General features: G+C 40.2%; 1 protein-coding gene across 1 annotated transcript in view; it reads right to left on the bottom strand.

Annotated features, from left to right (window-relative positions):
* Positions 1 to 3,507: 3,507 nt before the first annotated feature.
* The window catches only part of ESYT2 (extended synaptotagmin 2), a 75,103-nt gene continuing 64,582 nt past the window's right edge, over positions 3,508 to 14,028 (bottom strand). The window contains exons 18-22 of the mRNA XM_008067148.2: positions 13,447 to 13,545; positions 10,373 to 10,504; positions 7,588 to 7,693; positions 6,739 to 6,788; positions 3,508 to 6,486 (exon numbers count right to left, since the gene is read on the bottom strand). Coding sequence (XP_008065339.2) covers positions 6,441 to 6,486; positions 6,739 to 6,788; positions 7,588 to 7,693; positions 10,373 to 10,504; positions 13,447 to 13,545 — 433 coding nt within the window. The 3' untranslated portion in view covers positions 3,508 to 6,440. The remainder of the gene's footprint in view (positions 6,487 to 6,738; positions 6,789 to 7,587; positions 7,694 to 10,372; positions 10,505 to 13,446; positions 13,546 to 14,028) is intronic.

Below are 14,028 nucleotides of genomic sequence, written 5' to 3'. Positions count from 1 at the left end.
GCGGCTACAGACCCTATTCCTTTTCCCTGTAGCCACCGCTTTAATAAATCTCTTGGTCCCTAACGGGTGTGGAATTGTTACTGGCGTCTAAGTTCTTTCAATACTATTTTAAAAAACATGCTTGAACCTTTTATTTTTGCATTATGCTTTTTAAAAAAACAACCATTTTATTATAGGACAAAAATGTACCATACAAGATCTTTTTCTATACAAAATAATGCTGTAAAAAACAACCCAAAACTTTAATCCTTTTAAAGCTTAGTTTTGTGAGCAATTAAAAACTTTTCAAGCCGTAACAGGACTGGAGAAAAAGTTATAACCAACTAAATCATATACCAAGATTTCTTCATAAATTCCCCTTTGTGAACCTTATCCTGATTTCCACATACCATTGATGACATGCTTAGACTTTCTGTTTTGCCCTGTATCTCCCTCTTTCCTAAATAACCAGTCATTTTACTTTAGGACAAAATTTTATCATACAAAATTCTTCCACACACAAAATTATTTTTTCTTTATAACTTTTCTTACCAAAAATATCTTTATATCTGTAACTCTTTTTATATATCTCTCTCCTACCTACTGATTTTTTCATTTCTTAAAAAATAAATAATCTTTTTTTTTTTTTTTGAGTTGGAGTCTCACTCTGTTGCCCAGACTGGAGTGCAGTGGCCGCTTCTGGCCACCGCAGCCTCCACCTTCTGGGCTCCGGCGATCCTTCCGCCTCAGCCTTCCAAGTAGCTGGAATTACAGGCATGTGCTACCACGCCTGGCTGATTTTTTTATTTATTGTAGAGATGAGGTCTCGCTGCCTAGGTGGGTCTCGAACCCACGGGCTCAGGCAATCCACTCACCTCAGCCTCCCAAAGGCGCGGGATTACAGGCTGAGCCACCAAGCCCGGCATAAGTAACCTTTTAAATAATCCCGGATTACATAAAATAACCTAAAATTCTAGTGAAACCTAGAAAACAAGAAATTCTAAACTGTTACATATTAGTATCTTATAGATGAGACCCTTTATGTTAGAAACATTTCCCATATTAAACTTTTCCTTGCTGGGCCGGTGGCTCAGCCTGTAATCCCGTGCTTTGGGAGGCTGAGTTGAGTGGATTGCCTGAGCCCCGGGGGTTTGAGACCTGCCTGGGCAACTTGGCGAGACCTCATGTCTACAATAAATCGAAAAATTAGCCAGGCGTGGTAGCGCACACCTGTAGTTCCAGCTACTGGAAGGCTGAGGCGGAAGGATTGCTGGAGCCCAGCAGGTTGAGGCTGCGGTGGCCGGGAGCGGCCACTGCACTCCAGTCTGGGTGACAGAGTGAGACTCCCCAACTCAAAAACAAAAACAACTTTGTCTTGATTGAAAATAAACCATTTAATGAGCTTTTAAAACAATTAAAAAAAATTTAAAGTACATGAAAAGCTTATCCATAAGCATTATTTTATTCATATTTACTTTATTTATAGCAGTTTGCTTAATTACTTATGATACTGAGATCTTAGATAAGGCCAGTTATTATCTCCTGGCTAATCATTTTTAAAGCCTGTGAACATCAGATGTTGCCTAAGTAAGAACCTTGAATACATTAATGTTTTATTGATAATTCAGAAGGTTTAGCTGGTTTTTTTGTTCAGAGCCAACAATTTAAAGTTAGTTGTAATACAAGCATTTATACAAATGAAGATTATTCTGGTTTTGACTAGGTTTATAGTTTTATAATTTCCTTCTTCCAGCTTACTGTCTCTCATTCTCAGTTGGTTCGTGGAGATTAGTAGCCTGTTTGTTGGACCAGCCCGAAACACTCCTGCGACTTTTTTCCCAGGCACATCCCTAATGCTGGCTAAATAAACCAGTCACTTTCTGGTTAACCATCTTTTTCTTTTCATACTGTATTGCCTAGGAAGTTGAGAATGACACTGAATAAGGCAGACTTCCTGGTCCTGCTTTTGTGCTTCAATTGTTTATCAGATAATTAGTTGTTGGCTTTTTGTCTCCATCATATTGTTTGCCATGCTCATCTGTACCTTCTTTAGTCTTCACTAAAAACTGCCAATAGGTATCTTTCTTTGAATGGAAACTTACTCAAACCAATGAATGATGACAAACTTTATACATCACGTAGTCAACAGGTATTTGGTTTGTCAACCTGGAACCAAGGACATGCCATAAGCCATGAGAAAAGTTCAAGTAGAACTCACATAAATCTCTGCCCTTGGGAGCTTAGAGTTCAAGCAGTAAAGTTTTAAATCAAACTAAATTCTAACTACGTTAAATATGCTTAATGAAAGTAAATGGTGCCGAGAGAGCTTACTGGACACTGAGAAAATCAACTTTAAGCTGAGAGGTGGAGAGGAGGGGCCAGCTGGGCCACATCAGGGGAAGAGCACACGTGGAGGTGCTGAGATGGGATGGGGGACGCTGAGGAATCGAGAAGAAGCCTCCATGGTTGAAGTATGACAGGTGAGGGCATCGTGGAAGGAAACATGGGCTTTGTGAGTCATGAAATGCTCTTGGCCTTTGTTCTACGAGTAACGGAGAGCAGTGCAGTGGTGATTTAAGATTTATGTTTTGAAAGATCCCTCTGGTTGTCGTGTAGGAAATGCATGAGGAGGAAAAGTAGAAAGGGAGAAAGCTTGGAAACTGGGATTTGACTGTGTCAGGTAGGAAGGATAATGGCTTAGACTGGGGAGACAGAGTTGATGTGGGTATATTCTCAAGTTAGAACTCAAGGGCCTGGTCTCTGTACATGCAGAGTAAGGCAGCGGGAGGTGGCAGATGCTGTCCAGGTCTCTGCTCGAGCCTCTAGATGAGACAGACAGACACACCTCGAGGTCTCCACGTAGACAGGGCATGGAAACAGCGAGATGCACTGGCTCTGAGCTCAGAAAAAGCCTGTATTGGTGATGTATATCTGGAAGTCATGGGATTAAGAATGCTGAATAAAATTAAAAGGGACCAGAGCCAAAACCCATATTGCTGCAATACCTAGAGTCTGGCTAGAGGAGAAGACAGTGAAAGATCCTAAGGTGTTGCCAAGGAAAGATGGCCATGAGCAGGGAAAGGAAGTACACAGTGTTAAATGCTGAGAGGCCAAGACTAGGCCATGATGATCCTCTGAAGTCAGTCCCATTGTCTGTAGTGAATTAAGCAGTAATGGATACTCTAGTGTCACCCCTCAGTTGGCTCAAATGTTCAATAGTCTCAGCAACTCCCATTTCATTTCTTGGTGCTCTGTTGTAAAGCACATTCAAAATCTACTTTTTCTACTCATGGTTATACAGAAGAGCTGTTTTCAAAAGGCAAAGTCTAATAGGCTAGGCAGAGGTGAGAAACTCAGATGAGAACAGGAAGAACAGTATCAACTGTTGTAATGCAGTTGCTCTGAAAATGGAAGGATTCACAAAGAACAAATACAAACAGTGAGTACACTGTAGCTACTTTTCAAATTATCTGGCCCTACACTAAAGACTCATTTCAAAAGAAAGAGGAAAAACAAATGACAAGCAAGATAACTTAAAAGTTTTATTGAATAAATACATGCACAGTTATGTAAAATTAGTTGCACAAAAAGGACATTCTATATTTTTTTAAAAAGCCCTGCTGTTCTCCATTTGCAGCGGGTGAACCAGCCAGAATCAGAATTCATGTAGCAACCACAGAATAAATGCACAGCTCTACACGCTGATTTGCGTTTGGCTTAGGTTCTTGAAAAAGAGCTGACCTCTTGATAAAGAGTATCTGTAAAAGGAATTCTTATAATACAGCATTAAATTGTGGTAAATATAGCTACAAGGCTTCTTCTGTTTTAATCTGAAACTTGGAAACAATACCTTCTTACTTTAAGGCACAGGATAAGAACCCACATGTACAAGGAACAGAGCTGCACTTCAAATGTATCTAATTTTCTCTCCATTGGCTTGGCTCAAGGTATAAGAATTAAAGTTCCCTTTTCCTAGATAAATCGAGTATTAAAAACAAATCAATATTAAAAACAAATCAATATTCTGAGAGTATTAAAAACAAATCAATATTCTGAGAATTCGAGTGTTTTCTACCATTGGGATCCTGGGGTGCTAGGAGCGTGGCCCTGATGATAGCTCCTGACTTCCCCACATCTCTGGAAGGTGCTTCAGTGCCTCAGATTCACCCTCCTTCTTCCCTTCCTCTTACAAAGAATGAAAAGGGCTATGGAGGCCCCAGACCCTGCAAGTGGGAAGCTTGCATCCAAAAGGTGACAGCTCTCCTGACTTCACTGCATCAAGGGGCAACTCATTGTGCTGCTAAACTGACTTTCTTTGGGCTTTGCACCTTTAATTGCATCTATTTTGCCTAATTGCCTAAATATAGCATCCATTAAGTAAAACACACATTGAATAGATTAAGCTTATGGATGCAAAACCCAACTGTGTAGGATGCTAGTAAAAATTACTGGCATGCTAAAACTTCAATGAGTGTTTCTTCTCTTTTATAGATTATAACAGAAGCCCTTCCACAGACCTTATTTTTAAAAAACCTTCAAAAAAATCTAAAACCATGGGAAAGCAACTAGATTTAATAAGTATTACCTGTCTTTCTATGCTACTAAAATAGTTAAATGTTTGTGTACATAAATGTTTGCATGTATGTATCAACATATTCATAAGCTTCCTCCCCAAATAATCCTGTATACTACTAATATAAATGGTTTATAGAGGTTTTTAAGTGTCACTAAATAGGAGACAGTGAGATTATACTGGTCTTTATGATTACAAGAAATGTGTTGTGAAGCTATAAACTCCATTATAAATAAACCCATGGTTCAAAGTGTAGGTTATAAAGTGAGACAAAATTAAAATGTGCTAAAGGGAGGGGTGCGTAGAAACAACAATCAGCATCTGCCACAGGCACTTTGGTATGTTTGGTCACATGAGTTATTCTTAAGTTGTTCAGTTCCATGAAGTTAAGGTAAAAGCTTCAATTTTGATTACAAAGCTATATTTTCCCCCAATATGTGTATACATAGTTTTAAAATGTTCTCATGGCTTAGGAAGCCATTTTCATCATACAGCTTATACTATACACTTAAACATCTTTCTGCATATGTGCACACTTTGTTTATAGACATACAGAGCCTATGACTGCTATAGAGTCTCACCTCACAGGGTGTTTGGGAACTCTTAAGTATACAAAACATGCTTTTAATAACCTAAACAGAAAAAAATATTCTAAAATAAAAACTATTTAACAATATCCTGATATTAAGGTCAGTCATGGCAGCAAGTAAGAAAACCCAGGAAATGGTTGTTTAAGAACAACAGCTGCTGTGCTGGCAGCTGCGGGCACCCCTGGCCATGGTGGTGGCCTGTGTGCATCCAGCTACTAGGTGACACTTTCTATGTGTGCTGCATAATTAGCTCTTAACACTAATAAGTGTGTGAACGAGCTTTTAACTCTTAATATAATGTCTTATCTATGCATCCTGATCTATCTCACAACCCTTATAAGGACAATGGGTACCTTTCTTTCTTTATAGGCTGGGAAAACACTGAAAATTAACAAAGCTCATCACCAACCATTTTGCAATCGCTTCATTGCTAAACTTGAAAATCTGTTCCTATATTTTAGGAAAAGTATAATGTGTGTGTCTGTACTATCTCATTAATAAGTTACAACGAATAATTAAAATAAACTTAAGACATTTCATTTTTATGTAAGGAATTTCAGATTAGTACATTATGATTTAGGAACCATGACAATTCTCTTGGTATTTTAGATTACTCAGTTATAAACAGTTTTCCTTACAAGCCCTTTAACTTACTTCTCAATAAGACATCCTCATATTTACGAAAATGTTAATATTTTGATTATTTTTTCATTCATAATGGGCAGAAATATACTAGTATTTAATAATCTTTCAGTTTTCCTTTTTAAAAAGAAACACCACGCAATAAGTCACTGAGAACTTTTTGCTGCAAAGATGAAAATGATTATTTGTCACAAGAATTTAATAAGTTTTAGAAGAAAATATATATTTCCTTGATCTATTTTCTTCTGAATTCAAATCAGCATGTATATTATAAAAAATAGAGTCTATTTACATGGCATAGTGTACCTCAGTGATATACAAAACAAAACAATAATAAAGCATATACATGTATCTGTTTCCTAGTAGACACAACTGACAGAGAGCTTACAGAACACACTAACTACCATCCTATTGCACACTAGAGTAACTGGTGAAATACTAGAGGAAATTCAATACATAAAATTTAACAGTAACATTGGCCAAATTTGCCTAAGATGTCAACAATTATATAAAACTTTCAAGGTATGTATAACTAAATACATGAAATTATAAAAATAATATTGGTACGTCTGTGAGAAGATGTGTTCCAAGGAGAGCTGAGGGAGATACACAGAGGAGGAGCTTCGTGCCCGGCATGGCTACGTCACCACCTGTGGCTACGTCACCACCTGTGGCCTCGCTCCGTCTTCTGTGAGGTCATACCTGGGAAGGCACAGGAAGATAACAACCACCAAATCAAGTGTGGAAGGTGTTATTAAATACATGCCAGGTTCTAACACTGTCTGTGGTGGGGGTACTCCCCACTGGGTGCAGGAAAGTGTTTTTAGGTACACATTGAGGTTCTATGTCTGTTTACTGGTGAAGATACTCCACACTGGGTCCTGGAAAGTGCTTTTAGAAACACGTTGGGGTTCTCTGTTTACTGGTACATCTGTCTATGGTAAGGACACTTACCACTGGGTCCAGCCTTTGGCGAGTTCTTCAGATGCCAGAGTAACTAACACCTGTGGGTTTAAAAAATGAAAGAAGTTTGTTAAAGTAGGCTAATTCCTTTTAGATCTTTCACCACTTCTCATCTCTCTAATCTTCTGTATTAATCTAGCAATATGGAACTCTTTTTTTGAGTTCCTCATTTTTTCAATCTTTTCTACCCTTATTGATTCACCTGTAAATTTTATGGTTGATTATATCCAAGAGATCCTTCCTGTTAATCACTAGTTTTTAAAGTCATTTATTATGGAGCATCGGTAGAAACAGTTTATAGAGACAACAGTCAATGTGCAATTGACAGCATAGCCGATGCAGATGATCTGTATTCTGCTGCTCTGCTGCTAAAATTCCTCTTCCCTGACGTAACCTTTATGTACACTATTACAGAATATATAATCACATGTATAAGCTAAGTGTGAATATAGACAAAAGACTAGAAAAAATTCAGAGGAATAAAGCCAATGATTTGTTAGAAAAAGAGCAGAGTGATTAGTCGAGGAGGTGGAACTGCAAGATAATATTTTCCTTCAATGTAATACTTGAACAAAAATGTAGACTTAAACTAATCTTTTCTACAAGTTTATGGCATTAGAATGAGTTATAAGCCAAGAATCTGAGTATTTAAAACAATGAAAATAACTTAAAGTATCTTCAGAATGTACCAATCTCTTAGTTGACTGTCTTCAGAGTCACAATCAATAAACATTTATCAGAGTACACTTACATAGATATGGTGTAAACAACCACATTTTAAGTAAGTGCTTAATTTTTACAAAACACAGGAACTAATCAAGGATTTTTTTAAAAACTTACTTTGCCAAGAAGCCCTTTGTCTTTGGACAGGAAACCTCCACTGTTTTTCACTGCAACGTCTAGTGTTCTTCTTTGCACTTCTGGTAATGAAACACTGAAATCAAAGCTGAAATGGAGAAAGGAAACCTTAATTTTCTCCATAATTGTGTTGTATTTTCAGCCAGACATGGTGGCTTACGCCTGTAATTCCAGCACTTTGGGAAGCAAAGGCGAGAAGATTGCCTGAGCACTGACAACTTGGCAACACCTCGTCTCTACGATAAATCACAAAATTAGGCAGGTGTGGTGGCTCATGCCTGTAGTTCCAGCTACTTGGAAGGCTGAGGTGGAAGGAATGCATGAGTCCAGCAGGTCGAGGCTGCGGTGCCCATGCACTGTACTCCAACCTAGGTGACACAGTGAGACTCTGACTAAAAAAAAATTGTTGTATTTCCTTATAAGTAAACATGACATTTTCTGCTTATGAGATCATCCCAAATATTATGTTTGTTTTGTATTATAAAATTGGGTTCTTCTACCAGATGTTTTGATCTGGCATGTTTTGACTCAAAACCCAGCCAGGCTAGGTGGCTCAGCCTGTAATCCCGCGCCTTTGGGAGGCTGAGGTGAGTGGATTACCTGAGCCCGTGGGTTTGAGACACGCCTGGGCAATTTGGCAAGACCTCATCTCTACAATAAATCAAAAATTAGCCGGGCATGGTAGCGCGCACCTATAGTTCCAGCTACTTGGAAGGCTGAGGCGGAAGGATCACCGGAGAGGTCGAGGCTGCGGTGGCTGGGAGTGGCCACTGCACTCCAGTCAGGGCAACAGAATGAGACTCCAACTCAAAAAAAAAAAAAAATGACTCAAAACTCAAGATTTTTTTAATCATTTTTCACATATCAGAAGACCTGGGCATCCGACAGATGTCTGAGTACCACTATTCGTGGATCACTCATGGGTGGGTGAGGTGTGTTCTTTGAACACATGTTTGATTCTTCATGGGGGTTCAACATAGGCTAATGTTGACAAAACGCCGATTCCAGAAAAGTCAACTCATTCAGGCTTTCCAGTTAGTCTTGTTTAGTCTTTAGACCCTATTCCTGCTATCTCCAATTTAAAAAATTCATCCTTGCAGCTTCACAGAAGAGAAAAAAAAAGCATTCTTTATGCTCATGTCAGATGCTACACACTCACTCACACACTTGCAGGGTGCCAGGTCAGAGTGACTAGTTCTCTCCTGTCTGACTGAGATGCCTGCCCAGCCTGCCCCAAGGCGGCATGAGAAACCCAGATCAGCATGTGGAGTCTCTCAATGTTTAAATGCCGCGTGTAAGAACATTTTGCTAATGGAACACATCCACCTCAGGATTTGGTGCATCCCTTCTAGTTTCTGACCTCTGGTTTAAATAAAGTTATTGATGTCAAAGTACAATAAATGAAGAGTATCTTGAAAGACAAAATATGAACTAAATTAACAGCTATCAATACCATTCAACTTTATTAATAATTTTCCAAAATGCAGGTGATTTTGAAGTTACCAAAGGACTATAATATAAGATGCCAAATTTGTACTGATTGGTGGCTCTTTAATATAGGCTGAGGCTGGGTGCAATGTCTCATGCCTGCAATCCCATCACTCTGGGAGGTGGAAGCAAGAGGATTCTCTAAGTCCAGAGGTTCGAGACCAGCCTAAGCAACTTGGTAAGACCTCATCTCTACAATAAATCAAAAAATTAGACAGGCATGGTGGCGCACAACTGTAGTTTCAGCTACTTGGAAGGTTGAGGCAGAATGATCACCCGAGTCCAGCAGATCGAGGTTGCAGTAGTCATGTATACGCCACTGCACTCCAACCTGGGCAAAAGAATGAGACTCCAACTCAAAGAAAAACATAGGCCGAGTACCTCTGGGGGTCCCTTAAGATCCTCTTGGGAGGTCGCCCCACTGGACTGACCCGAGGAGCGAATTCCAGCCTTTATTAAGCCAGGCCACTGAAAAGATTTGCAAAAATGTTAAAACTGCAGTGCCATTCTTTTCACAATTTTTTTTTTTTTTGGTTTTGGAAAATATAGTTGTTTTTTACAGAAAATATGTTGTACTTCAAGATGCTATGGGCTTATTGTTATTTTAAAATAGATGCTATTTTTTTTTTTTGAGTTGGAGTCTCACTCTGTTGCCCAGACTGGAGTGCAGTGGCCGCTCCTGGCCACCACAGCCTCAACCTGCTGGGCTCAGGCGATCCCTCCGCCTCAGCCTTCCAAGTAGCCGGAATTACAGGCATGCACTACCATGCCCGGCTGATTTTTGGTTTATTGTAGAGATGAGGTCTCGCCAAGTTGTCCAGGCGGGTCTTGAACCCGCGGGCTCAGGAAGTCTATTCACCTCAGCCTCCCAAAGCGCAGGATTACAGGCTGAGCTACCGAGCCTGGCTTAGATGCTGTTACTTTAAAATACATTTTAAATACGTGTATCTTTAAATTTCCAGTTTTATTTATAATACAATATCAACAGTGTAATCCCTAAAAATGAGTTCCTCAGGGTCATCAATAATTTGATCTTTATTTAATCACTTTTCTCCCTATCTACATTATTCATACTTGGATTTATCATTTTTGGCAATTCTACATAAAGTTCAAAATACATATTTATTTTGACAAGTACATGTTCACTAAAATGTGTGCATTCACTGAACTTCTCAGCAGCTGACTTACATGCTTCAGCCAGTCAAAGGCATCACTCAGGTCTTTCTTAACTTGTCACTTCAACCAGGTAGGCTGTTCTCAGTTGAATAAAATACCATACCTTTGATCAAACACTGGGTTTAATGTTTTCTTTGATACATGTGTTTTCCTCCTTCCTGATCGCCTCTTGTCTGGTAACAAATACATGCGGACATATGGATCAGAACCATCTTCCGAGAAGGCGATGAGATTTCTTAGAACACAAACCACAGAAGACCAGATATTAGATTTTAGGAAAATGAGAATTCGAAACACATTCAAATTTGCTTTATCAAATTTTGATTTTTTTAAATAAGAATTTTCTTGGAGAGACAAGCTCTCACTATGTTGCCCAGGCTGGTCTTGAACTCCTGTCCTCAAGTGATCCTCCCACCTTAGTCTCCCAAAGTGCTGGGATTACAAGACATTAAGCCACTATGCCCAGCCTAAGTTTTCATTTTATATTTATCTAAAAACTGAGAAGCAACAGGACACCAGATACTGTAAAACATATTTTTTCCTTCACTCCACATTTGCTTTATAGAGCTTCTCTCAAACTTCTCTTGTAGTGCCTTTGCCAGAGGCGACTTTTGCCTCTATTTCTTGAGCCCAGAGTTTGGGGGCTTTCTGAGTCCTTGCTCTCTGTTTCTAATATAGAATTGCTGTTGAAACAGCACTTGTAGCTGGGCTCGGTGGCTCAGCCTGTAATCCCGCGCTTTTGGGAGGCTGAGGTGAGTGGACTGCCTGAGCCCGCGGGTTCGAGACCCGCCTGGGCAACTTGGCGAGACCTCATCTCTACAATAAATCAAAAATTAGCCGGGCGTGGTAGCGCACGCCTGTAGTTCCAGATACTTGGAAGGCTGAGACGGAAGGATCACCGGAGCCCCCAGCAGGTCGAGGCTGCGGTGGCCGGGAGCGGCCACTGCATTCCAGTCTGGGCAACAGAGTGAGACCCCAACTCAAAAAAAAAAAGAAACAGCACTTGTACTGTTTTCTCCCAATAAGGAAATATGAGTTAGTCTTACGGCCAAGTAAACTTTTGCACCTGTATGGGTTATTCCCCTCCACCACCCTCCAGCCCCCAAGACCGGAGCCTGCCTCCTTTATGAAGCCTGTGCTATTCTTTTTCTATGACAGACACAGTCTAGTATGGGGTTATATACAACTACTTCACATTCTTCACCTAGTGACTGACCCCAACATCTAGTTAGGGTAGTTAGGGTCTTGTTTCATTAGACTACTCTAAAAGTCTTTTGTTCCTATATCTTCCACAGTAATTATCTTTTTTTTTTGAGCCAGTGCTCAGATTACATCAATCCTGTCATAGTAATTATCTTAGTAGCAAGAATATATAATATTCTTGGTAATTACTGAATTAAACTCTCCAATTTATATTATATTATTTCTAAATGTCACTAATTTTATTTGCCTATGTTTCCAACAGCTTTTTATACACTCAAAATTTTTACATCACATTTTAAACTACTACCAGGACAATTACATAAATGGAAAATAACTAATAAGCCCACACCATCATCATTAATCAAATACAAATTAAAGCCACACTGTCATCTCACTTTACACTTACTAAAAAAGTATAATGCAGCCGGGCTCGGTGGCTCAGCCTGTAACCCCGTGCCTTTGGGAAGCTGAGGTGAGTGGATTGCCTGAGCCCGTGGGTTCGAGACCCGCCTGGGCAGCGAGACCTCATCTCTACAGTAAATCAAAAAATCAGCCAGGCGTGGTAGCGCATGCCTGTAATTCCGGCTACTTGGAAGGCTGAGGTGGAAGGATCACTGGAGCCCGGCAGGTCAAGGCTGCAACTGGTAAACCCTTTTTAAGACTACGGCAACACTTGTCAGGAGCCTATAAACTTTTTCCATCTTTTAAACTGATAAAACTACTCTTGAAAATTTAAATCCTAGCCGGGCTCGGTGGTTCAGCCTGTAATCCTGCGCTTTGGGAGGCTGAGGTGAGTGGATTGCCTGAGCCTGCGGGTTTGAGACCTGCCTGGGTAACTTGGCGAGACCTCATCTCTGCAATAAATCAAAAAAATTAGCCGGGCGTGGTAGCGCATGCCTGTAATTCCAGCTACTTGGGAGGCTGAGGCGGAAGGATCGCCGGAGACCAGCAAGTTGAGGTTGCGGTGGCCAGGAGCGGCCATTGCACTCCAGTGTGGGCAACAGAGTGAGACTCCAACTCCAAAAAAAAAAAAAACATGCTGGATGGGCTTACAGTCTAGGAGCAACAGGGTCTACCATGTAGCCTAGGGATGCTGGCAAATCTTTACTTTCTGCAACAGCTTGGAGCTTTTTAAAATACATTCTTCTATGTTCCAAAAACCCTAACTAAAGCATATCAATAAAAGTAAAACAATTTTCCAGTTTGTTCATTTCTTTTTTTGAGAGAGAAAATGGTAAGCTAATGTAAATCAACCAATAAAAGAGATTCTTCCCTCAGCCCTCTCTACCCACAAAATGCCACGTGATAAAGCTAATTCTCCCAAATCCAAAATCAGGAATACTTCGCATGTACAAAATGCATTCGTTTTATGCTTTTGGTATACACACTCACTGGGGAGAGATCTTTACATTTTGTACAGTACTAAAAAACCCAGAACAATTAAGAACACACTCATGTGTCACAGAGCAATAGGGATATGGCCGATAAGTGTGTTGCTGTGCATCACTGTGTCATTGTATGAACATCCTAGAGTATACATACCCAAACCTGGACAGCAGAGCCTACTACACACCTAGGCTTCGTGGCACAGCTTATTGCTCCTAGGCTGCAAACGTGTACAGCCTGTTACTGTATGAATACGTAGGAAAATATAACACAAGGGTAAATATTTGTATATCTAAACACAGAAAAGGAGTACAGTAGAAATACAGTATTATAATCACATGGGACCACTGTCTATGTACCATGCATAGTTGCATTGCTATGAAGCCCGTAACTATAGGGACGTCCCTGACCGGCACCATTTAGAGCAGGCCCAATTGCTGTAGAATCCTAGAGATGAGTGCTTGTGTCCTAGAGGTAATCCTAGAGGCTTGGTAGTCCTAGAGATTGGTGTTTATGTTGTCCTATTTAATGTTTAAACTCAGCAGCAACGACTGAGGGAGTGGGGGCATGGCGACCCAGGACGCCTACCTGCAGGAGTGCACGACCACAATGAGCTTGTTTCTCTGTGAGCTGTGCCGGATTGTCAGCTGGATCTGTCCCAGTGGAAACTGTCCTAGGGTTGTCCCGCTGTGGGAAACAAAGCAGAAAGTCACTAGCTTTCTTCCAACTGTAAAAAAGTTGTGATCCATTGGTATAATGTATACAGTGAGACAATTTCCATTCATTCAGACAAAAAGAAATCACACAATCCATGAACCAAACAGAATTTTCAATTTCTGGGTATAAGTCAACCAGCTGAATTCAATTTCACTTGAGGGTCCCATGTAACTTAATTATTTTAAACTGAGTTTTTCAGTTAGAGCCCAAAAATGAGATACAGAAGTCTCACTATAAACATCAATTCTGTGGTCTCTGCTAAACAATTTCTGACCTGTTCTTCCTCAAAGCCTCCTATAAGCTACATACACTTTCCACCTGGTGGGGACTTAGGTCCCCGTCTTCAATGTCTCTCTGCTCAGGACTAAAGCACAGACCCACCCCCAAGACGAGGCTGAGGCTGCTCTTGTTCAGTATCCCCCAAGAGCATTTCTACTTTTTTTTTTTTTTTTT

This window comes from Carlito syrichta, unplaced genomic scaffold (assembly GCF_000164805.1).
Source record: "Carlito syrichta isolate Samal-C Ts95f unplaced genomic scaffold, Tarsius_syrichta-2.0.1 Scaffold309314, whole genome shotgun sequence".
NCBI lineage: Eukaryota > Metazoa > Chordata > Mammalia > Primates > Tarsiidae > Carlito > Carlito syrichta.
This window is presented reverse-complemented; position numbering and strand designations above follow the sequence as displayed.